Raw genomic sequence first — 25,430 nt, forward strand, 5'->3', positions numbered from 1 at the left:
AACAAAGATATAGAATACGTGATAACTAGCTTACGCTAAAATTTATGGGTGATAATACCTAAGACATGCTAAAAACCCATAAGTTCTTCTTTGTACATATGTTTGCTTTCAAAATCATGATTTTAAAAGACATTGTTATGATGATGCATTTAACGGTGGTGGGCAAGTGTTACTTTTATGATGGTTATGGCCTTTTTGATTATGTTATATTGAAAGATGAAAGTAACAATAAATAATGACCCTACAATAACGTTTAGAATATTTAGTGGATATTTTTTTATTTTAGTGCAACTTTTTTTTAATCATGCTTTAATAGTTTTGAGCAATTTTAAAATGGCTGATATAATTAGGAACCTTCGACCTAGCATGTTAGTTCTCTTTGGAATTTTTTTCTCATTTCTGATCGTAAAATAATTCAAATTTTAGTTTTCAACGATGCTCTGACTCATAGCATAGTTAATCCAAACAAATAAAAATGTTGTGAGATGTCGAGTATTCTTATTTGAGCTTGGACTTCAAGAGGCAGAACAATATCGAAGGGGACCTTTTTTTAAAGAAGAGTGGGATATTATTTTCTCTTGTTACGCTTCCATGCAAGAAGAAATAATTATGTACTAAGATCGTGGATTGAAAATTTTCCAACAACCGACACTTCCATTCAAATCACATCAATGACCAAAATGTAAGAAAGAAAAAGAAGAAATATTTGATTAACAATTATGTCGTAAGAGTGGTATTTACCCTTTTAACAGGTGGTGCAAATATTGTGGGTGTCATTGTTTATTGAAATATGTCAGGATGTTTATCGAACAAAAGCTCTGTAGGTGTAGGGTAGTCATGTTCTGGCCGTAGTGCACACGAGCACATTAGAGTTTTCTAGGAAGAAATATGATGTCAATTGGGGGCTTTATGTGAAGTGGTGATCTATATCTAGTTAAAGCAATCCAAAATAACCCAATATTTTAATAGGAAAAACTAGAGCCAAACTAAGAATTAAAAACATAAAAGAGTCATGATAATCTCTGACGACCCCTCCCCTCCCCTCTAACATACACCCCCATTATAGAGTCGTAGATCATTTGCCTCGGGATACATAAGAAAAAGATTTATGATTATGTATATCCTAAGGTAAATGATCTGCGATTCTATAATGAGAGCATATGTTAAGGTGGGGTCCAAAAAATCATTATTCAACATAAAATAGTAGAGTGGGTGTGATTGGTGTGCCTCATACGCACACCCACACGCGCACACAAGCTGGCTCAGCTCTCAACAAATGGACGGCTGAGAAGAAAGATATTCGGTTCTCAAGTAATATAGAATATAGAAGCTATGTTTTTTCCTCTCATCTCAGTTAAATATATATTAAAATATTTGAAATTATAAGATCGACAAAATTATAAAAGTACTACGACTTATCAAAAATTTATTTCAAAAAAAAAAAAGACAAACCAGAAGAAAATTTTATAACTAAAATAATAACCCGAAAATGACATTTAAAAGAAAATATTGTAAAGAGGAATAAAAATGTGGCACGCATGAATGTTCATTGAATGAGGAATTCAATAAGAGATCATGAATATAGTCAATATTGATAATAACATATATCTATATAAAAAGTATTGAGTGGAAATAGAGTACCAAGATTCGTTTTGAAGTGGCCCTACTAAGTTGGTTTGTCTTCCAAAAGTATAACTCATGCTCATAGTCCTCATATGTCTATAATTATAACTATGTGTGATTTAGACACCCCTCTATGTTCTGGTCAACATTTGAGATACTCGTGTTTTCAAACTGATGACGTGCCCCTCTTCACCTCGATCTTTTCTCATAAATTAATGTTAAATGCCCTCCAAGGATTTTTGGTAATAATTTTCTTTTTTTGTCATGATTTTCAAGCGTACCCTCTGATACACACCCCTTGACGTGGCATGGGTTAGAATTATAAATTTTTGCACATCCCCCATAAACATAATATGGGCAGTTGTGTATCTTGAGAAAAAGAATCTATGATTCTAACACATGCCACGTCAGGGGGTGTGTGTGTCAGAGGGGGCGTCTTTTTTTTTTCGGGTGGGTAGGATGCAAAATTACCCCAAAATAAAACTTACTCTTAATCCAAAATAAAACTTACTCTTGCAACCCTACTCTCTTTAAAATTTTGTTAAATTTTAATGATTTTATTGTATGATAGCGGGTGGCATATAAGTCACAAAAAATTTAGTATTTATTTAAGATTAGAATTATCTTTATAATTAATTTAAGAGATTGCTTAAAATTTTAGAAATAAGAAATCTTACTTTACAATATATAATGTCATTTAATGTAATTCAAGACATTTTATAATTTAAGAATAAATCTAATGTGGGAAAAATGTAAATTTTCTGTTCTCTTTGTGGCAATGATCTGTTGATTGGATAGTTCAGAAATTACTTCCACATTTTTCCACAATAGTATATTATAGCACATTTTTATTTTGAGCATTGTCACTTAGAGTATAATGGTTTTTTCCACCTACCAGTGCCCCACCCCCACCTTTACCAACCACCCCACCCACAAATAAGAAACCATTTCTAACCTTAAAATCAAATCGCATTATCGAAGAAAATTCAAATTCCAAAACGAAATATTTTTTATTAAATTGGATGATTAACGGGCCTGTAGAAAGAATTGGCCACGAGAAACAATGATAATAATAAAAAACGCAAATAAAAATAAAGAGATCACGTAACATACGTGTTTCAGAAATATTCCTACATCCCATGGGCGTTGATGAGATCCGTTCAGTATTTTGTGAAAATCAAGGTTACAATCTTACTTCCTCTCAATCAAATTGAAATTCTCCCTCGTAAAAATCCTAAAACTAGTTTGCTATGAATTTATAGCCTCTTATATTATCTAATATAATACCACATTACCACCAACAGTATAAAAAGCACAAAAATAACAAAAAGCTAATAGAGTTTTATAGATAAATTACATCAACTAAAATATAAAAGCAAACCTAATTAGAAAGATTTTATGAATCCTAATTGATCTAGTTTATAATCACTTTCTTGATTAGAAAATACTAATTTATACTACAAACCTTAAAACATATTTCCCTAATCTCTATCATAACTTCTCAGAGATCATAGAGCATTACTTTGCAAGCTCTATTATCTCTATTACCCTTCCGCGATTACATCCTTTGAAGAAGGAATGCGAGATTGGTTACGCATAACATCAACCCCTTGATCTCATGAAGTGTATTATTGATTGATGACTGAAAATGTCTGATCGTGCTTGTTGGTAGAAACTGTTGGTTTTGGGGGGCATTTTCATCTTTAGAAAAATGTGTTTCACCCTAGGAGGCCATATATATTCCAAGTTTAAAAACCCTAAAATTAGTATTGTATTTTCGCATTTGATTTCAATAAAGAATTATTATTGTTGCCCGTGAACATAGGCAATCTTGTCGAACCATGTAAATCTCGTGTTCTAATTTGTTTGAATCTCCATAGTTTATCAATTTTGATCATCTAAGAGAGTTTTTCCGCAACAAAAACTAATTTTTGCATCATGATTTCATTCTGCATGTTTTCAAATATGTAGGAACCAATGGTCCACTAGATCAGGTCTATTATGATCTTGTCCAAAAGCACGACGTAGGATCATGAGGCTAGAATAAAAAGAAAACAAAACAAAAAATTAAGGAAGTGGAGAAGGGAGACAGAAATGACGCTAGAGGAGGTGTCATTAGAAAAAGAAAAGAAGATCGATAGACCTACCTACAAGAGAAGAGGAGAAAATACAAAAAGAAAAAAAGAAGAAGGAAAAGGGCGAGGGGGGGGGGGGGGGGCAAAAAGACCAAAAAACCACAAAGCAACCCTCAAAGAAATTCCTTAAATGGCCTAAGAACAAATTTGATCACAACCTAGATAGCACGTCCTCAAAGAAAAAGAAAAATGAACATAGGCCAACACACTGCAAACAGAGCCAAGCTCCAAAGGATCCTTTACTTGAGTGGAATGTCATTGAGTGCCAAGATTACTGGAAAAAAGATGCAATGAAGAATGGAAAGACCCATGCAATTTTGAACAATGTTAAGAAGTGATACTAAATTGAAGACATAAAAGCTGGAAGTAAACCTAAATAGAAAGATTTTATGGGTCCGAATCGGTCTAATTAATCGATACTTTCCAAATTAGAAAATACTAATTGATATTTCTAACCCTAGATATATTTCCATATTCTCTACCATAACTTGCTATTTATGATGAAATGCACCACTGATCATTCGACATATTCCGTACATTGTATTACATTACTTCACATGCCCTATTATCTATACTAAAATCCCATATGCACAAACCATATCAAGAATGAAAAATAATAACTAACAAGGATAAGAAGTGATACCAAATCGAAGACCCAAAATATTTTATTTTGATACCTTGGGTATCTGGGTCTCGTAAAGCACCCGATTGATCCCACGGAGCACGTGTGGACACGTACCAGGTGTGTACTGGGATAAATCCCAAGGGGTGGCCACCAAGGAGGGGAATCAAACTGAGGACCTCCGCTTCTTGAGGCAAGACACAAAATATAAAGCAAACCCATGTAGAAAGATTCTACATGTCCTAATTGATCTAATTAATTGCTACTTCGCGAATTAGAAAGATTGCCATATTCTCTACCATAATTTGATATTTATGATGAAATGCATGGATGATGATTCGATGTATAACATTACTTCACATGCTCAATTATCTCTATTAAATCCCACACACAAACCTCATCAAGAATGAGAAACAATAACAAGCATTTGTACTCACAGAATTCAAATGCAATGTGAAAGAAAACTCAATTTTCAAAATTTGTGGAGTTCCCCCAGCTCTAACTCTGCCATTGCAATTGTGAGCTTCTAAGCAAAAAAAAAAAAAAATCAAATGCACTCATAGTTGTACCTATCACTCACTCACTATTGGGATTTTTTCGACAAATCTTAACTTTTATTCCTCCATTTCTCAGTATAAATTCATGGAAATATATATATAGATTTATGCACCAAAATGTTGCTGAGAACTTGAATTTTGTATTCCCATTTCCATTAATGGTTCAATATACTGTACTATAAGACAGAAACAACACATCTAACCCAAAGAAAAACACAACAAAGAGTAAAATTACAATGATAAATATGATACAAAAGCCACAACAAAACAAGTAAGTAAACATAAGGAATCATACTTGATCTTTCCTTTCTACTTCATTTTATCTCTTTATTCAGTATCCGAAGGAAGATGTGAAGCAACAGCCGGTTCATCAAGCACAAGGTTCTGCAATCGAAGATGTGAAGGAGATGAAGATTCATCTAACATGAGGTTCTGCAATCCAGGCTTCAATTCTCTATTACAAAACTCCTCATACTCTCCTCTGTCCCCTCCTTTCTTCTTAACTTCAACCACTCTCAACGAAGGCGTTAACTCAAATATCTCAGCTGCAATCGTTAACGGCCCCTTAACACCTTCTCTTGAACCTTCCAAGCTCACCCTACAATCCTTCTTCCTCACTGTGAAACTAACTACTTTAGCGATCTCCTCCAATTTCGATATAATATTCGAAACAGGCTCACCTGAAACAAATCTCGATTCCTCTCCTCTCTCTTCAAATAAACCAGAGAGATCAAACCCTGAAGAAAACGATATGATGTCGAATGCATTTAAACTCGCTGGTCTCGGTAACCCTAGAGGTCGTTTTTGGATCTCTGGTTCAGATTCTGATTCTGAAAATGAAATCTCTGATGAGGATTCTATATCGTAATCTTCGACGTTGCAGAATTGATCATTCTCGATGTAGAATTTAACATGTTTGAATCCTTTTTTGAACCATCTGTTCTCCATAATTTCTGGAATTGTGATTCGAGTATCCGGATTTGTATCGAGGAGGCGAGTGAGGAGGCGAGTGAGTTCGGGGGAGAACCAACGAGGACATCGAAATTCGCCTCTGTAGATCTTCTTGTACATCGCCATGATGTTCTGATCATGGAAAGGAAGGTATCCAGCCATCAAAACAAACAGAATTACACCACAAGACCAAATATCGACCTTCGATGCATCGTAGCCCTTTCGAGCAAGAACTTCGGGGGCAACGTAAGATGGAGTTCCACAAAAGGTGTGAAACAAACCATCTTGTCTGATCTGATCCGATACAGCACTCAAACCGAAATCTGAGACCTTTAGATCTCCATTTTCGTCCAATAACAGGTTTTCTGGCTTCAGATCTCGATGAAAAACCCCTCTAGCGTGACAGAATCCAACGGCTGAGATCAATTGCTGGAAATACTTCCTCGCAACCTCTTCTTTCAATCTTCCTTTCGCCACTTTATTGAAGAGTTCACCTCCTCTAACGTACTCCATTACAAAATAGATCTTCGCCTTAGTCGCCATGACTTCGAACAACTGAACAATGTTCGGATGGCGAACACGACGAAAGATCGAGATCTCGCGCTTGATGTGAGCGATCAAACCTCCTTTGAGGATCTTCTCCTTGTCGATAACTTTGATCGCGACGCTCTCTCCAGATTTCACGTTTCTTGCGTGGTAAACCTTCGCGAAGGTTCCATGGCCAAGAAGCTTCCCGACCTCGTATCGACCGAGTAGCAGAGCTTGTCTGTCCTTCTTCTTCTTATCCGCCATTAATGGATGGTTTTGAGCTTTCGAAGTTCAAGCTTTAAACCCTAGTTTCTGTAACTCTGCAAATCCGCCATTAATAAAGTTTTCTCTAAATCGACCTTTTTCTCTTTGATTTCTAGTTATATTTAAGATATAAAAAAAGGTCGACGAACAGACCACTCAACCACAGAGAGTTAACGGCAAAGAGTAACGGTGACGGAAATTACGAGGTTTCCGTTAGACAGGTCAACAAAATTTGGATTCGTGGATCACGAACGTAACGGCTTTCTGTGTCTTTTATTTAGAAAATTTGCGAGGCTGAAATCTAGTGATGACTTTAAAAGTTAAAACTGACAGCGATTTCCAATCAAGATTGTACCATTTTCACCACGTGGCAAAGCACTCTATGCTGACTAGTATTATGGTGACTTAGCAACTAGTGCTCCACACGTAATCACGTATCGGTAACATGATGTGGAAGTCAAATAGTCGATCAAGTGTCTCACGATCTATCAAATTAAGTAGACCCAAGATTAATCACCGTAGTAAGGTTTCATCACTAGTCGTGCTATTTAAGGACCTTGAACTTTAGATTTGGTCTGCCTTTATCTGATATTCACGAATACTTGATCTCTGTCGGTTTTGATTTTATAGTTAAGTGTGATCCAGTACTCTCAGGAATTTGAAAGTTAACATACTTCTGAACCTCTTCTTCACTGTTTATATGCCACGTGGGATTTTAATGGCCTATCAATCCATGGTATTTGTTTCATAGAGGCTATGATGAAAAGTTGATTAGTAGTTCTAAAATGGTCTACCACTTAGCAAAGAAGAAAATTGGGAGTTAGTTTGATATCAGGCTCACGGATGTACAAGATCTGAACTTTAAATTAATATAATTCTATGTCCACATAATAAGGAGGAAGATAGAACAATTTGGTAGGTGAAAGGTCGTTAAACAGCATATCACATTTGTATATTTACGAAAACACCCCTTATCAAACGTGAGAAAGAAGGGAATTCGTGGAAGTCAAACGAACAAACCCTACCCATCTGAATAGGTTTTATGGGTTCGAACCGGCCAAGTTGATGACTCCGGTTGGGACGAATTTGATTGGAACTCATTTAAGGAAAGATCAAAATAGCCTAACTTGACAATCCTGAACGTCAAATAAAATAGACAGATTCAAGCCATGTTCAATTGGTAATAAACGGACTAATTGTCGTTTAGAAACCTTAAATTAAGTATCAATTATGGGATTTAAAACAAGAATCTCTAATGATTTGTAGGTTCCAAGAATCTCTAATAATTTGTTGTACTATGATATATAAAATTTTAATTATTATAAAAAACTTGTTTGGATATTCTTCAAGAGAAATCTCCCTTCCACCAATTTTTATTTTCACCATTAATATTCGATGATATAGGAATTTGTTTGATCACTGATGAATATAGGAGGTAACTTATTCAAATAATTGAATTTATGTAGTTTTGAATGGTATGAGAATTCTCTTCTAGAAAATGTCTTTAGGGAAAGTATAAACGAACCTTCTCAATTAAATCAACTTCCATTGACGTGATTGGTCTTTGTTGACAATAATGTTTCTCTCTTCTTTTTCTTTTGATAATTGGGTATCCCTGTAGACAGTAGACCGAGCCCTTATCTAAGCTTTGCCCATGGACTAATCCTAAGGTATATGTAACGTGTCCGCACATGCACATTACACGCATCGAGTAAATGAAGATGCACTCTTACTGGGTATCGAACTTTCAACCTATGAATTTTCACTGTGTATCTACATTAACTTTTCTCTTAGATGTGTGTGTGAGAGAGAGAGAGAGGTGAATGTGGGTGTGTGTGGGTATGATAAGGTTCCTTCTTGTAGTTAAAAAGTGAGATAAAACTAAAGAAAAATAATATCATACCTTAGAACATCTTTCTTCAATAATCAAATTTGTTATAATGATATTGATAAAATAAATTTAAAAATATAATCAATTTTGAAAGAATGGTTATTGCATGGGACTTGAAGATTTCTAACAAGTTAATTTTTTTCATTCATTAAATCATTAATCTTTATGTGTCATGATTGGTATGATAAAATGCTGATAAGTTACATTGAAAACTCAAAATATTCATAGTGTTTTTAAAATTATTAGTACATGCATGTGTCGTTGAAGTAGTAACATTGTCCGTACAATATCTTAGTTTGAAGAAGATCAAACTACTTTAACATTGGGAACCATGACTAATAGGGATTAAAGCCAATTGATTGAAGCCATAAATAATTTTCATATAGATGATAATGATGTTATATTTGTCTATCTATTTCTTATTTTAGAACAAATATAAATATATACATACATATGATTGATGCACAATGATAGGTTTGTCTATCTATATCCATATATTGTGATATTGAATTTTTATGTGATAAGAACTAGAACTATTATAATAAATCAAGAACTATATGTACATTAGTACTCAAATTACAATTGACATGCTCATACACTTAAAAAAGGAGAAATATCACGATGCATATGTCAGTTTAGATCTTTCAAACTCCGTTAATTATTTTTATTATTTTTACGAAGAGAAAATAAAATTTTCATTGACACCCACTTGAATTAGATCACTTGGATTGATATATGATAAATTAACAACATTGTGATAATATGTTTTCGAGTGCAAACTTACTTTTGCAAATCTTTCAATTTTCAAGTCAGAACTTAGAAATGATTTTTATATTTTGTTAAGGGTGAGAAGAGAAAATAATAATTTACCTTAGAAATTTGATTATCACAATTGAATTTACACTTCTTCTAACTTTACTAATAGTAAATTTACTTCATGTTTATAAAAATAAAAAGAATTACAACAAGACAATAAAACTAGACATACTTTATATATAAGCTAAATGTAGGATAGTCAAAAAAATAATGTATATACAGGAGTATTTAAGATGTTCTAACGTGCGATATTATAATGTGAAAGACTAAGGGGGTGTTTGTTTAACGCTGATTTCAGCACTTAATACTGAATGCAATTCAACTTCAGCAATCAACACGTTTGTTTACTCCACATTTTTAGCACTTATTGCTGAAAAATAAGTGAAAAGCATTAAGTGAAGTTGGATCACTTACACTGCGTTTGGATAGAGCTTCTTGACGACTTCTGCTCTTGCGGGGAGCTAGCAAACGTTTAGATAGATTTTTGCTTTGGCGTGGAGAGGATTTTGCTCTTGCGGGAAGAGGTTTTTTGCTCTTTGTGGAGAAGCTTCAAGGACCTGCTCTTCCGCGGAGAGGTTTTTTGCTCTTGCGAGGAGTGATTGAGCTTTTGCTCTTGCACGGAGAGGTGTATCCACACAGGCCCTTAATTTTTTTGCTGTAGCAGTAAGCACCAATCTTTTTCAACACGGACAAGTATGCCCTTATACTTGAAATGATATTACCTCTTATGTCCTATGGATAATGATATAAGCACCCCACAAATTAATAAGGCAACCCACACCAATATTATCTCTCTCATCTACGTATTAAAATAATATTAATTCAAATTAAAAAAATAATATTAATTCAAATTAAATAATATTAATTTAAATTAAAAAATAATATTAATTCAAATGAAAGAGAGAGAAAATTTCAGCCCTTAAGGGTCGAAATTTTCTCTCTCCTCACACATTTAAATAATATTAAATATTAAATATTTCGAAAAAATAAAAGAGAAGAGAGAAATTTCCTCTTTCCTTTTTTATTTTTTTGAAATATTTAATATTTAATATTTAACGAAATATTTATATTTAATATTCTGTCTCTTTAATTTGAATTAATATTATTTTTTAATTTGAATTAATATTATTTTTTAATTTGAATTAAAAAAATTTTAAATTTACTTTTTAAATGATATGGAGGAGAGAAAATTTGTTCGGCTAAGGCTAAGTTCCCAAAACGAATTTCATTAAATTTAGTATTTTTTATTAAATAATTTTTATTTTTAGATTTTATTAATAATTTTTCCTTAAACATACAACTGTTGAAAAAGGTAATATAGTCAATTTACCAGTTTTCAGCATTAAGTAACAAACAGATTTATGTGATTACAACGCTTAATTTGAATCAATTTAATACAATTTAGATCGGTAAACAGATAACAATTTCAACACTTATACAGTTTCAGCAATTATAATCATTTAGCACTTATTTGTTCAGCTTAACAAACAACACCTAAGATGCACTTGCTTTTTCACTTAAAAATAAAATAGACAAGGGTATTTTTAGAGAGTAAAAGTGTTAGAGAACGCTAACGTCCCCATGTAGTCTTAGACGTTAGCATTCCCTATAAATATATAACGTCCACTACTTCATGGGGACGTCAGCATTGTCCAATACTTTTTTTTTCAATAATACCCCTTCTCGTTTTGTCTTTTAGTGAAAAAATAAATATGTATTAATCATTTACAAAATAATTGCTTGTTTACATAACAAATGCTATGAGCATTTAAATATTTTAAATCAAATATATTTTTTGTGGTAAATGTTTTGGCAATTAATGATAACATAATAAATGCATTTATTAATAGCATAATAAATATATTTATTGTATAAAAAACTAACATGTCATGATATTTTTTATTAAAAGACAAAAAAATAAGGGATATTATTGAAAAAAAAAGTATTGAACAATGTTAATGTCCCCATGAGGTCTTGAACATTAGCAATCCAATACATCATAGGGACGTTAGCATTGTCTAATACATTCATTTTCTAATAATACTCCTACCCCTTTTGTCTTTTAGTGAAAAGACAAGAGTATTGAATTTTTACATAATAAATGCTATGAACATTTAAGTATTTTGAATTTTAAAAAAACTATAGTAATATTTTTGCAATCAATGCAAACATAATAAATGTATTTATTATCTAAAAGACTAATATATTCTTGTCTTTTTCACTAAAAGACAAAATAAGGATAGGTGTTATTAAAATAAAAAAAGTATTGGACAATACTAACGTCTCTATGAGGTATTGAACGTTAACATTCCTCCCATTTTGTTTTTTAGTGATAAAAACAATGGTATATTTATTTTTTTATATAATAAATTCTTATCTCTCGCATAATAAATGTTAAGGGCATTTAATCTTTAGAATTAAATGTTTTATTTGCAATCAATGCAAACAAACAATTATTATGTAAAAGATCAACATACCCCTATTATTTTTCACTAAAAGACAGTGAATGAAAGTATTGTTGAAAAAAAATATTGGAGATTAATAATGACCCCATAAGATCTTAGACGTTAGTATTTTCGTATATATATAATTCATTGCAAAAATAAACATCACCTATTCATTGTATGTCATTTTAATTGGATGAGGCACTATAAGACCATTACACTAATTAATGAAAAATCATTGAATATAATTTGATAAAAAAATCATTAAGAAAAATTAAATCCTTAAGATTATATTTTAATGAACTAAGGATGACTATGAGAAAAACTTGGCAAAAAATAAAAAGGTTAAACTAAAATGATGAATGGATTATTTCAAGGAATTTTAAACGAAGATCAAACAAAACAATTAAAACTAGCAAGATACTCGCAAGATATTAGGAAACACATATTTTCATAGAATCAGATTCTCAAAAGTAAGGACAAATAATGTATAAATCACACACAAAAAGATTTACATTCTAGTAAAAATATAATATCAGATGGAAAAAATTAGATTACTTTGACTAAGTTATTTAATAATATTTTTAAATCTAAAATAATATTTAATAAATGAATTAAAATATTACAAGAAGAAAAAGATAGTAAAAAGATATAGATTAAAATAGAATATAAGATTTTTGAAAATAAATTTGACTTGAGTTTACACCCAAAAGTTCAAACATTGAGATGATCATTATATTAAACAAATATTAGATCATTTCAAATAAAAGAGAAAAATATATATGTGTAATTTTTATCAAATCGAAGAAACTTTATTACAAAGCACCAAAAGATTTTATTTGGTAATAATTTGATAATATTAATCATATTTTAATATAGTCATGAGAGAGTTGTGCTATGAGAACTAATGATAAGAAAATAAATGGTTTTCCAATTATAATTAGTCCACAACATCTTTGAGTCTATATCTATTTAGCCTATTTATAGATGAAACAATTTCTCATATGTAAAAGTTATTACCGATAATGTACGTAAGTTGACAAGAATAAAGAAGAGAATAAACGAAAAACTACAAACTTGAAAAACTAGTGTTGTTGTAAAATGATTTTAAAATAAATATAATAACAATATATATGATGTACAACTTTTATAATGATAGACAAAGAAGAACAAGTCTCTTATAGGACATTTTGTTTATGAATACTATAGTGTTAATTGATAAAACTAAAGAGGAAAATATTACAAAATTAGATTTTTAAAAAGTTTTTTTTGAATCTTGAAGTTTTAAAAATGGGTAGAACCAAAATAGCCTATATAAAATTAAACTTTAGTAATTCCATATATAGAGATAAACATGTAATTCAACTTCATTTTTGTGAAATACTTTGAAATAACATTTATTTTCTATTATCTTAGTTTATTACCCATAAGGATTGAGAGATTGAAAAAGGTATTTTCTACAAGATTAGAGTTCAAATGGTTAAAGTCGAAATGCTTATATTTTGATTAATACAATGTTAGATGATAAGACTAGATCATGGATAATGTAAAAATCAGAATTAAAAAAAGTTAATTTTGAATTAAATGATTTTAAAATAAGTAGAACCGCAAATTGATGGCCATGAAATATTTTTTATTGTTAATTTTATAATATGATAGATTTAATTATCCATAGTATTAATTGTTAGATTGAAGGAATTTTTCAAAAAATTAAAGTTGGAAGATTATGGTGTACTTTTGGAGTATAATGTAATTGATTATGCTTTATGAAGTTTAATGTTAAGTAATGAAAAGTTTGATCATAGTTAAGCATAATAATAAAAATGAGGATACAAAGTTGAATAAGTGGAATGAATAATTAATGTAGGACACATATTTACAAACTATTAGGTTATGTTTGGATTGAGATAAGTGGAAAGAAGAGAAAGTCAATTTCTCTCCACCATGTTTGGATCGACAAGAGAGAACTTGGGACAACTTTGAAATTTTAAAATATCTTAAAAGAGATCGAGGGGCAGAGTTGGAATTATAAAATATTTTAAAAGCGTTTCTACCCATTTCTCTATTCTTCTCTCCACTTTTGGAAAGAAATAAAAGTCATTTTTTTTTTCTCTAATTCTTTTCTCTTCTCACCCCATTTAACAATCCAAACAAGAGAAATGGTGAAAAACTCATTTATTTTCTCTTCTCTTCTTTTCATTTCTCTCAATCCAAACACAGCATTAGAGTAATCCTATACTAGGTAATAATTGATAGAAAATTTAATTGACATCATTGGTCATATGCAGTATTGATGAAAGTATCAACAAAATAAGTAAATTAAAGGTCCAAAAGAGTGAGAAAAACTTAAAGTTTGTAAATTGAGAATACTGAGATTGATATAAACACACTTGAATTATTATACAACAAATTTTAAAAAAAGATTCTTCGTTGGGCATGATTCTCCCATCACCTAGGTGATTCATCATGCATATTTTATTTTTTAAGTACTTTCAAAATGACCAAGTTAACAAGGTAAACACCTAAGGGTAGAGACAATGAGGTGCCTAATACCTTCTCCCATTATCTAACTGGATCTCTTTACCTAGACAAGTCATTTTCATCAAAGAAACTTATTACAATCTTTCCAAAAATCATTTTCTAAAAATCATTTTCAAAAATCATTTTTCAAGTGCCCATTCACACCTATTTCCAAATAAAAGAATGATTGTGACTCCAAACTCAAGTGGCACCAAGATTTTCCTTACTCTAGAATCACATTGCTACACATTGGTTAAGAATTTCACTTTTACACCCCTATAACAATGTTAGTTAATTTTATAAAGCTACAAATATTATAGATTTTGGGAAGAAACCCAAAATATCATTTTGTCCAATCTCATAAATTTGCTTGACTTTTATTACAAATCTTTGATGTACTTATCAAATTAACCATATTGAACCCTTGTCGAATTTGAACCTGGTTATTATGTCTGTGACTAGTTGATTCCTTACAAAAAAGTTGGTGTGGAACTATGCTTTCCTTAATCCCATTTCATTTTGAAATTTCAACTCCTTCAAAATTCATATAAAAATAGGATTTCAAATCTCATCCAAAACTGAGATGACTTGCTCGAATCATTTTGATATCTTTTCAAGAACAAGATGAATATTCAATGTGAATCATCTCGCTTTCTCGTTTGACAATTCACGGTCGTATTTCTTTCGAAGCGAGGTCGTGCGGCGCAAGGAGGTCAAATTCACTTGGAAGCCTGTAAATATGATCGTACACACCAAACATAGCTATCAAACAAGTAAACGAGGTAATCACGAGACAAAGTCCGGAGGCAACTTTGTTGATATAATATTGATTACACGGGGTAACGCGTTACAAAAGCTATAAGGTGCGTTACAAAGCAATAGATGATCCTATGACACGCGGGACTTCCACGGAACTGGGCTTGAGGGCTTCATCAATGTGGGTGTAGGCGATATTTTGAAAATCTCGATTGAGTCATTTGGGATTTATATTTTTTAATAAATCATTTTTTGTTTTAATATTTATTATCCAAATTAAATATAATCTTGTGTCTAAGCATCTTCTAATCTACCTTATGTTTTTAATAATAAATAGAATGAGAAAATGCTTACACACAAGATCATATTTAATTTGGATAATAAATATTAAAACAAAAAATGATTTATATACATACATACATACATATATATATATATATATATATATGGGAACGGATCAAGGGACATATGAAAAAACATATGTAAAAACAATGTAACATTAATAAATTTTCAAAATATGGGTTAGAAATTTCGGATTAAGCTGATTTTTTGTGAGGATGATCTCTATGATAGGAAGATCATCCGAAAAAAAATCAGTCCAATCTGAAACTTCTAACCCCCATTAAAAGTGATTTAAAATGTGGACCGTCAATTTTTTGTTAAATTTTTGCTAATAATTTATAAATCACTTTTGATGGATTTAGAAGTTTCAGATTGAGCTGATTTTTTGTGAGGATGATCTTCTCATCATAGTAACCATCCTCACAAAAAATCAGCTCAATCCAAAACCTTTAACCTATATATATATATATATAAATAATTGTAAATTGTGTAAAATAGGCTATATTATCTAGTATCATGGTTTTAAATCTCTTCAAAGACCGAGATAACTGTAAAAGAAAAATGATTTTATTGGAAATTTTTAGATGAATATTATATGAACCCTATTAGGGTATGTATAGAGATTACATCAACCAAGATATTAGAAGCAAACTTAATATAGATATACTAATTATCTATAATTTCTAATTTAAAATATCTTAATAGATATTGCTAAACATTTTTATTCTCAATCACAACCTTAACCTTCCTTTTATAATGAAATGCATCGACAATGATATAATGTATCTCATGCATCATAAGATGATGCATTCCATTCTCTTACAATGACTTGGATAGCAATGAGACAGATTTACACATTATCTCAAATTTCATACCATCTTGCAAGATAAAGGAGATGACCGGTGATATTTTGAAATCTTGGCTAAGTCAATGAAGATTTTGTTTAAATATTTGAATAAATTATTTTAAATCGAATTACATTTTATCTCACTCTAAGTGAGTTGAATCATTCGAGACAACTTAGCCTCGTCTATAGACAAGACATATACCAAATCGAGTTTTGAATCCATGCATGACCATGGTTTTAAATCTCATGAGACAAATGAGATGACTCTGGTGATATTTTGAAAATCTTGGATGAGCCAGTTGATGAGTAGGTTTTATACCTGCGAATTAACCACTTTTAAATATAATATTTTATTAATTTTAGAGTCTTTTAATTATTTTTACTTAACTTTAGTTTATTTTATAGTTTTTATATGATTCTATGTTTTTATTTGATTTTTATACTTATTTTGCAGTTTAGGAACAATATGGAGTATTAGGATATTTGTCAACGTTTAGGAGAAATTCTGGATTCAAATTGGTTCACTCTCAGAAGAAGGAAGGTAAGCATATAAGCTAAAAAGTCTTCAAGCCGCAGCTTGATAGAAAACGAGACCGCAGCGGAAATTCAAGAATTACACAACAGAAATATGAAAATACAAGCCGCGACATGATATAATGGGAGGTCATGGCTTGCTTACGTTTTCAGCTTTACACGTTAATTTTTGGGGACCGAATTAGAGACGAATTTTGGGACTCTTAAACCCTAATGACTCCATACCTATAAATAGGAAAGTTTAACCCTTATTCAGATATAGAAGTTTTTAGATTTTTCTTGGAGGCACAAGATCGAGAAGGAGGACGAGAACTGGAGATTCGACTTTTGAGTTTTATCTTTCTGAATTTTATCTCTTCTCTAGATATTTGTAATCTCTAAAAATGACTGAATACTTTTGCGATTTTTTTTTCTTTTCAATGAAGAACTAATTTCTATTCTAGGGTTATAATGGAACCCATTCATGATATTTGATTAGTTTCTTTTTTCTTTCTTCTATGATCCCACATGTGATTGTTTATTATATCCAATGTTTAATGCGATTTGATTAACTGATCATTGATTGAATTGATTTGGTGAACCTTAATAATATCGACAGAGTTATTTTGTGTTCATGACCTAGATAGATTAACATATGCTAATTTGAGATAGGAATATACTCAGGTAGCATGTGCATTCCTTATGAGAACTTATTCTTAATGAATTCTTCTTGATTTAATTCTCATAGGCATATAGGGAGTTAGTCTAGAAGAGTATTTTTACATGACATTGGAAGAGACTTGTAGAGAATTTAGTATTCTTGGATGACAATCATAGTGGATTAATTTATCATAGAGGGAAGGAGAATTTAATCATGTGAATTGTTTGGAGGAAATTATAAACCTAGATTTCATCACTCATTGATTTTAAACTTCATATTTATTATCTGCGTTATTTTCTTGTTTAGTTTTAAATCATATTTTTACTTTTATTTGGATAAAATTAGATTGAGATAAATTGGTAATTAGCAATAAATTGGTATTTAGTCTCCGTGGGAACGATACTTTCTTATCACTTTATTACTTGTTTCGATACGTATACGTAAAACTAATATAAATTAATCGATTTTCCATATTACAAATAAAATAATTAATTGATTTTTAAATTTAAATATTAAATATTTATTATCTAAATAAAATATAATTTTTTGTTTAACATCTTCTCATCTACCTTATTTTATAAAATAAAAAAATAATTGTAAAACGAGTTAAAGATTTATCTCATCTGACACAACTTCAAAACGTAGATTAGAAATCATGAGTTCGTTGTACATGAGTAGTACAAACTAGCAATATCTTCAACACCCCATCTTCAATTTTATTTGTTCTTCAATTGTTTTTTCCTTCTACTCTGTTAACTAATAACGTATCTGAATTCTAAAAAGTCGAGACACTACTTTCAATGGCATCCAAGAAGAAAAATCTGAAGGTATTGCTCTGTTATCCATGTACAACGACGAAGACGAATACATGAAAGATTTCGAAGAAGAGCAGAAAAATATCACAGAAGACGAAGAAGGTTTAAGAATCAGTGATAAGGTTTCTTTAGATTTCGCTTACGAAACAACCCCTCCTCTCCTTCAATCTCGAGGTTCGACTCCGAAAAGTGATACATTTGCAAGTGTAACACTACCTTCACAGTCGATTAAGCCTTTGTTGGACGATAAGAAGACGAAAAGAGGGAATCTAGCGATCGTAGATTATGCTCACGATTACTCTACAATGTCTCCTGAAGCAGAGGTAATTTGTGATTCTCTAGATTCAGAATTTTAGAGTCTTTTGTTCGATTATGGAGTGCAATTTTCTAAAAAATTTTGCTTCATTAAGCCAAAAAAAAAAAAAAAAAAAATCATTGTTGAAGATCTTCTTTGATTATGAGATTGTAATGTTTCCTTGATCCTTTGCTTGATTAAATGATTGTAGGGGAATTTTCTTTAAGATCTTATTTTTAGATGAGATGCGGTCATAAGCTTGTATCTGTATTTATTGTGAACTTGTTATCTACAATTTCGTCTTTGTTTTTGTTGCTTCGGTAGGTCTTCTTGACTTTTTTTAATATAATCTCTATATTTATCCCCAAAAAAAAAAAAAATGATTTTTTTGCTATTTTACTTGCTGGAAGGTGAAATTTTGACTGCTAGTCACGCCTTTAATTTCGAACTTCAAATGGTAAGACTTACTTATACTGATTTCATAAGCATTGAAGTGTAGAGTCTAAAGCTATTCTGATCAAGGAGTCAAATATGTCTTTATGATAGTAAATTCCATATAAATTACAATTTTTATGATATTTTTGTCGGAATTTTAATGAAATTAAGTCTCAAGAGATAAAACCAAATTAGTGATATTTCGACATTTTGTGAGAATATATGCATAACAAATCTTTATTGGGTATTAAGATATTACAGAGTAGGAATTAGGAGACTCTTAGAACGTGTTTGGAAAGGCAGAGTTGGGCTCTTCAAGTTGGAAATTCTTAGGAATAGTAACTTTCTATCATGCTTGAATGCATTGAAAGAAGATTTGCTTCAATTTTTTTTTTGTTGAAATTTCTTTGATTCCAAGAATATTATGTTTGTAGGTAATTTCCAAGAAAGAACACCTCCTGGGACAGTTTAGATCTTAACATCGGGAGTTCAAGCTTCCTCTCCTCAAGTATCTGAACAACCAAAGTCTTCACAGTCTGGTAATAGTAACACAATGAACTCTGGTAGAGTGGAAATGGAAGTGGAAGCCATTGGGGTTGAGGAATCCTATTAATATTTTTGTAGAAGTACAAGAAGATGTTGATGCACTAGAAAAGTTTCTTCCTCCACCGCCTAAAACCAAGTGCTCCGAGGATTTGCAAGTAAGTATTATTTATGAGAAATGGAAGTTTTGCAATCATGCAATTTTACCACTTAAATTAGTTATCTGTATTGTAGATGTTCTTATGGTGTGTCATTTATACTTTTTAATCAGTATATCATTTATACTTACTATGGTTAAGATATAGATTTCAATTTTGGTGTTGATTTTGATTTTCCTAGAAATAGAATTATTTCATAGACGTAGTTCTGTTAATGTAGAAATTCATAAACATGATAGAAATATTGTAGAATGATGGAAATATCAAGGAAGATTTATTGAAATTGTATGTAATAATGGAACAAATATGACGCTCACAGGTCATCAAACTACAATAAACAATCATATGGAGTGTGGAAATGAAAATCAATTGCGTTCCACTACACATTGACGCAAGTATATGAGAGCATGCTAACCGAAAATTATGGGTGATAATGAGTCGGGTTGTGTCGTGTTGAGATTAGGGTATTATGAAAATTTATCGAACCCAAACCCAACCCATTAATAAATAGGTATACCTAACCCGACCCATATATAACCTATTTAATTAAAATTCTAATTTTTATTGGAAAAAATAAGTTACATTTCCACCACCAAAATTAAAAATACAATTACTAAAAATAAACTCGTACAACCATAAATCAATATCCACCGACATAAATTGAGTTTTATCAACAAAAATGTATCACAACCAATTAAAGGGATGAGAAATAAATAAATAACTATGGAAAGTATGTTTTTTTTTTCTTTTCCAAACTAAAAGATTAACCATTAATTCTTTGAAAAAATATCTTAAAACACCTCTATATTTTATGAGTCATGATGAATGCACACAGTCTTGGTACGTGGCAAGGGTACAAAATCGTAGATCGTTTTCATTGGGATACATAGGAAAAAGATGTGTGGTTTTGTGCCCTTGCCACGTCAGCCATGTACCCAACCACGTACCAGGACTGCATGCATTCATCATTATTCATATTTTATAGACTTTGAAAAAAAAAGTATATATTTGAAAAGGTTCTAAGAAATTCTTGCAAAAATGAGTAATTTAAAAAATTCTTAGATAATTGTTGATATATTTAAAATTGCACGTTAATGAAAAAATAACTAAACGTGTCAAAAGGGGTTAAGCGGGTTGACGTCCCTAACCCGGCCCCAACCCATTTAATAATCGTGTTAGACGGGTTGACACTATTATGACTCAAATCCACTAATTTCGTGTTGTTTTTTAATCATGTTCGCGCGTCATGTTAAGATTGTCAACCCTACCAAAAGTAACTCTAATAAATACATGGAATCATAATAATCATGTCACATTACTATCTACACCTTAAGATGTAAATACTTGCTTAAATGAATGGATTATTAAGTACTATGTTCACTCGTTGTTATATGTCTTTATTTTTTGAACATGTATGAATAAATTCTAATACATCCAACTTATTAGAACATGAATGATTATATATATGTATATACAATGAATATATGCATACAGGCTAATATACTTAGAATACGTCAAAATGAGATAGTATATAGATACCTAACTAATTGTAGTTCACCTATTACATGTCTTTCAACAAGAAATGTATGACTTTTGCTATTTGTATAAATCTTTATATTTTTAGAATAATTCGCAATAAGTAATATTTTGGTTGAAATTTATTTTGGTCTTCTACCTCTTAGTGGTCCAATGATTTTGGAATTGATTCATATAATCATTTATATATTGGTTACCATTTCCCATTATATGTTTATGTGAAATATTTTGATCTTATTGAATGCTATTAGCTGTCTTTATATAATATCTTAAATGCTTACCGTGTAATATTTTTTCCTTGTTTTTTACCTTTCCGCAGGGAAAAATAAACAAGTTTCTGGAACTTAAGAAAGCTGGAAAAGGCTTCAATGCAGAAGTGCGAAATAGGAAGGATTATCAGAATCCTGATTTCTTGTTTTATGCTGTGAGGTATCAAGATATAGATCAGATTAGGAGTTGCTTCAGCAAAGACATATTTGACCAGCATGGATATGACAAAAGTGACTACTATGACGAAATAGGTCATTAACAGTTCCTCTTGTAATTGTAATTAGGCTTTTACCTTCTTTACGCTACCTTCTCCATTTATGGTTGCCAACTCTAGAATCGTCAAATGTTCTACATATGTACCAACATGCCTATTGTCATGTAAGATGGGAATTTTCCTATTTAAAGACTTGTTTGGCTTGACATTCAGCTGTTCTCAGCTTCCTATAACTTTTGGCAGTTACAGTGTACCCTTCAAAGTTTCAGTCTTTTGGATTGATTCATGCATTGGAAACTTATACTTGTTTACAGAGGCTGACGTGAAGCGTGAAATGGAGAGGAAGGAACAAGAAAAGAAAAAGATTCAGAAGGTTGAGTTTGTTGCTGTAGGGAGACAACCTGGAACAGTTGCTATGGCACCAAAACTCACCAAGCAAAACCTTCCAGGTTGAGTTTTTTATTTTTATTTTCTGTTCATGCTTTTGTGAATAGGATTAATTGACGTACCATTATAAATTGCAGGTGTTCCAATTGTTGCTTCAAGTGGACTGCATTTGGTTCCAACTGCTTCTGATGCCATGACATGGGACAATAGGCAAAACAAGAAATCAAAGTGGGATAAGGTTTTCACCTATCTTACCCAATTCGTTTCTACCAGTCCAAACCACGAATCAGTTCGAAGCAAACCAGTTCACGGTAAGGTTCATACTGGGTTCGTAAAATCTAGCGAACCACGAACCCAACGAATTTTGGTCTTCAGGTTCGGTGAACCAAAGCTTTAAATTCGGCAAACCAAATGTTTTTTTTAATTGATTTTTTTTTTTCGTTGCTCATATTTAAAATTTATATTATTTTACTAATTTATTTCTATTTAATTCAGAATTTTTTAATATTACAATTGTAATTATAACTTGTACACTTGAATTATATATATGCACAAGCAAACTGAACTAAGGAAACCAAAGTTAACCCAAAAATGAATTTTCTCTACCTACCCCTACAAACTGGGTTCATTTTAGATTGGCGAACCATGAACTCCGAACCCGAATTTGAACCCACGAACCAAGTAACATAGGTTTCACTAATGAATAGAGTGGATGAACGTTTTCCCTTTAAGATACAAATGAAAATCAATAAAATCACTCTATTATTCTAAGTAATTTACCTGTTTCAGGTAGACAGTGATAGAAGAAATCCTTCTCACTCTGGAGGACAAAATACTATATCTACAACTGGGTCACGTGCATCACTCTTATCTGCTGTTGATGCTGTTGCTGGATATAGTGCTTTTGCGTTAGTACTTCTATACTGCTGCGGAAACACATCTATGGTTATGTGCACATCCCACGTCAGACTTGTGAGAATTGCAGTAAATACCGTGTCATTCCAGCATTTTAAATGTATCGCAATATTTTGTGAACTATACGACAAGTTATCGGTATGTGCCAAAAAAAAATATTTTAAAATTTGAATGTTTCACTAAACATATTGAAATGGTATGTACAGGAACTATTCTTTTAGGCACTAAGCAAACTGTATAACTTATATAATTGATTTAAGAAAAATAAACTAGAATTTTCCAACAGTATATATGCCTCAAATGCAATGTTTTTTAGGTACATATGTTTGTTTTGGAATATTTCTTACATGTATCGATTTTAGAAAGTGTGCTTATTAGTTCTACCTTTCATTTTAAAAACTCAAGAAACAATTTCTATATTTATTCATGAAGAAAAATAATGTTAAGTTTTTTGGTTTTGGTTTTTTTCAAGTAATGAAACAATGGAACAAAATGAGATTTTAAACCTTAGTGAGAACTCATTTTTGATAGACTTCATGTGGTATGGGTGTATATCATCTTAAACTGAGCTCTCAAAGTACTCTTACCACTCCAATGTCTTTTCAGAGATGCATAATCCACTCTCGGACAAAACTGTATGAGCCAAATAAGAGAACAGTTATTATTTGCCATCAGATTCAGAATAGACTTGTAGTTGCCACTCGACACCCCCAAGATATTTGCTTTTAACTCCTAAAGCTAAATTGAATAGAAGCTAATATATTAATTCTATCAATAGGAAGGCCTCTCCATGTATTGTTGGGTCATATTTATGGTTATGCAGACTAGTTTAACTATGTCATTTGAGGATGGCAAACTGCCCATGACATTAGGCATTATTTCTTAAATCATTGGTAATTCTTGTTTTTAGTTCAATTAGAGTTCCTATTTTTTTTAAATGTTTTTCCTTGCGTTTTATTACTGGCAGGCAACAAAGGTGAAGAGAGGCTGAAGAGAAAAGATCTAATGAGAGGAGAACATGAACCCAGTTTGATCTTGGGAGGTGAAAATTTGCAGTTTCTCCTCGATTCCATCCCACCTAATATGCATTCAGAAACACTGTGTGTAATGGCTCCTAGAGCCTCCATAAATTGGGAACATAAAATTGAATGCCCTCCATACAATCAATATGAAAAAATGTCGCCATGGTCTCAGTTGTATTTCTGTTTTCTTCTTGTGTGGCCCTTTTGAACATGGTTGCTCTGGAAAAAAATTAAGGCTGACAGGAGTATTACTTGTCTCAAATAAGCCAAAAATCCCTTCCTTTTCTTTTCATTTGCTTGTTTATTTTCTAGCCACTAAGAATGATTTTAAACCAATCAGATGTTAGAGCCACAAGGAGCAGTTGAGTAGATGCTGGGAATGAACAAAGGTGTGCTTAACTTCTTGATAGGGAAGGTTTGATGTGGCCAAAACACAAGGTGGGATCATCAACCTATAGGTAGTCGGATCAAGTCAATTTATTTTTTTCTTCTTCTCTATAATTAAGATATATTGATCCAAGCTTCACTATCCATCATAGGTTGTATCTGCACCACCTTAGACAAGATCCATTACTTTGGATCATAGTAGTAGGTTTCTAACTCAAATGGGTCAAGGTCATCAATATTCTTCCGAAGCCGCGTATCGAACATATGTTGGGAAAAGAGGTCGAGGTTCTTGGAAATTTGTCTGTTCTACTCCTTTTGAGGGCATTGCATTATTGCTTAGTTATTTCATTGAGGTGTCATCTTGTGGAGTTTGGTTTTACAATTCTTAGGGATTTAGTGGGTTTTACCTGAATCTACCTTGAACAGTTCTAGGGAATAATCAATAATGCGTAGTGAGAGTTGGAAGTAGAAAATCTTTGAGATTGACTAGGTTTTGCTCAATTACTGAAACCAAAGAACTTTTGAAGGAAAGGGAGAAAGTCTTGACAGTTCTTCTCTTGGCCTCAAGGCACTTATTCATTATTTGTTGGCTTCTATCTTTTAGTGAGAAAAGGCTTCAAATTTGGATATATACCTTTTAGATTGGGAGAAATACTCCGTAAATTATAATCTAAGCGGGTTAGACTTTAGAGTGAGAGAAACTCTCACTCCAACTCTGTCTTGTATTTTCTTTTGGATTTTGCTTTTTTCAAATGGTTTTTTTATCCGTCTTTTTTCAAATGTATCTTAGATTGTATTAAAAAGATATATTATAATGCTCCTTTCAAGATCTACAATAGTTTTTTCATGACTTTTATTAAGATATGATGTTTTAAGCCTCAAAACTAAGATTGGGTACGGTAGGAGGGACAAATTTTGGGGATAGTTATTTCTATAAACATATATTTAGGTTAAGAATAAATGCATGAGATTTGAAAGTAAGT

At 31.5% G+C, this 25,430-nt stretch overlaps 1 protein-coding gene and 1 pseudogene across 1 annotated transcript; one reads left to right on the forward strand and one right to left on the reverse strand.

Annotated features, from left to right (window-relative positions):
- Positions 1-5,057: 5,057 nt before the first annotated feature.
- LOC147390528 (CBL-interacting serine/threonine-protein kinase 12-like) lies at positions 5,058-6,814 on the reverse strand. Its single transcript, XM_086459730.1, has one exon. It carries the CDS (start codon positions 6,678-6,680, stop codon positions 5,265-5,267), a length of 1,416 nt encoding a protein of 471 aa, XP_086315856.1. The 5' UTR covers positions 6,681-6,814; the 3' UTR covers positions 5,058-5,264.
- Positions 6,815-18,314: 11,500 nt separating this feature from the next.
- LOC147390529 (uncharacterized) lies at positions 18,315-24,060 on the forward strand (annotated as a pseudogene).
- Positions 24,061-25,430: the final 1,370 nt, after the last annotated feature.

Source organism: Akebia trifoliata, chromosome 11 (assembly GCF_017979445.1).
Source record: "Akebia trifoliata isolate Shusen 1 chromosome 11, ASM1797944v1, whole genome shotgun sequence".
Lineage (NCBI taxonomy): Eukaryota > Viridiplantae > Streptophyta > Magnoliopsida > Ranunculales > Lardizabalaceae > Akebia > Akebia trifoliata.

Coding starts and splice junctions, on each gene's coding strand:
- LOC147390528 (XM_086459730.1), bottom strand. CDS start 6,680: ATGGCGGATAAGAAGAAGAAGGACAGACAAGCTCTGCTACTCGGTCGA.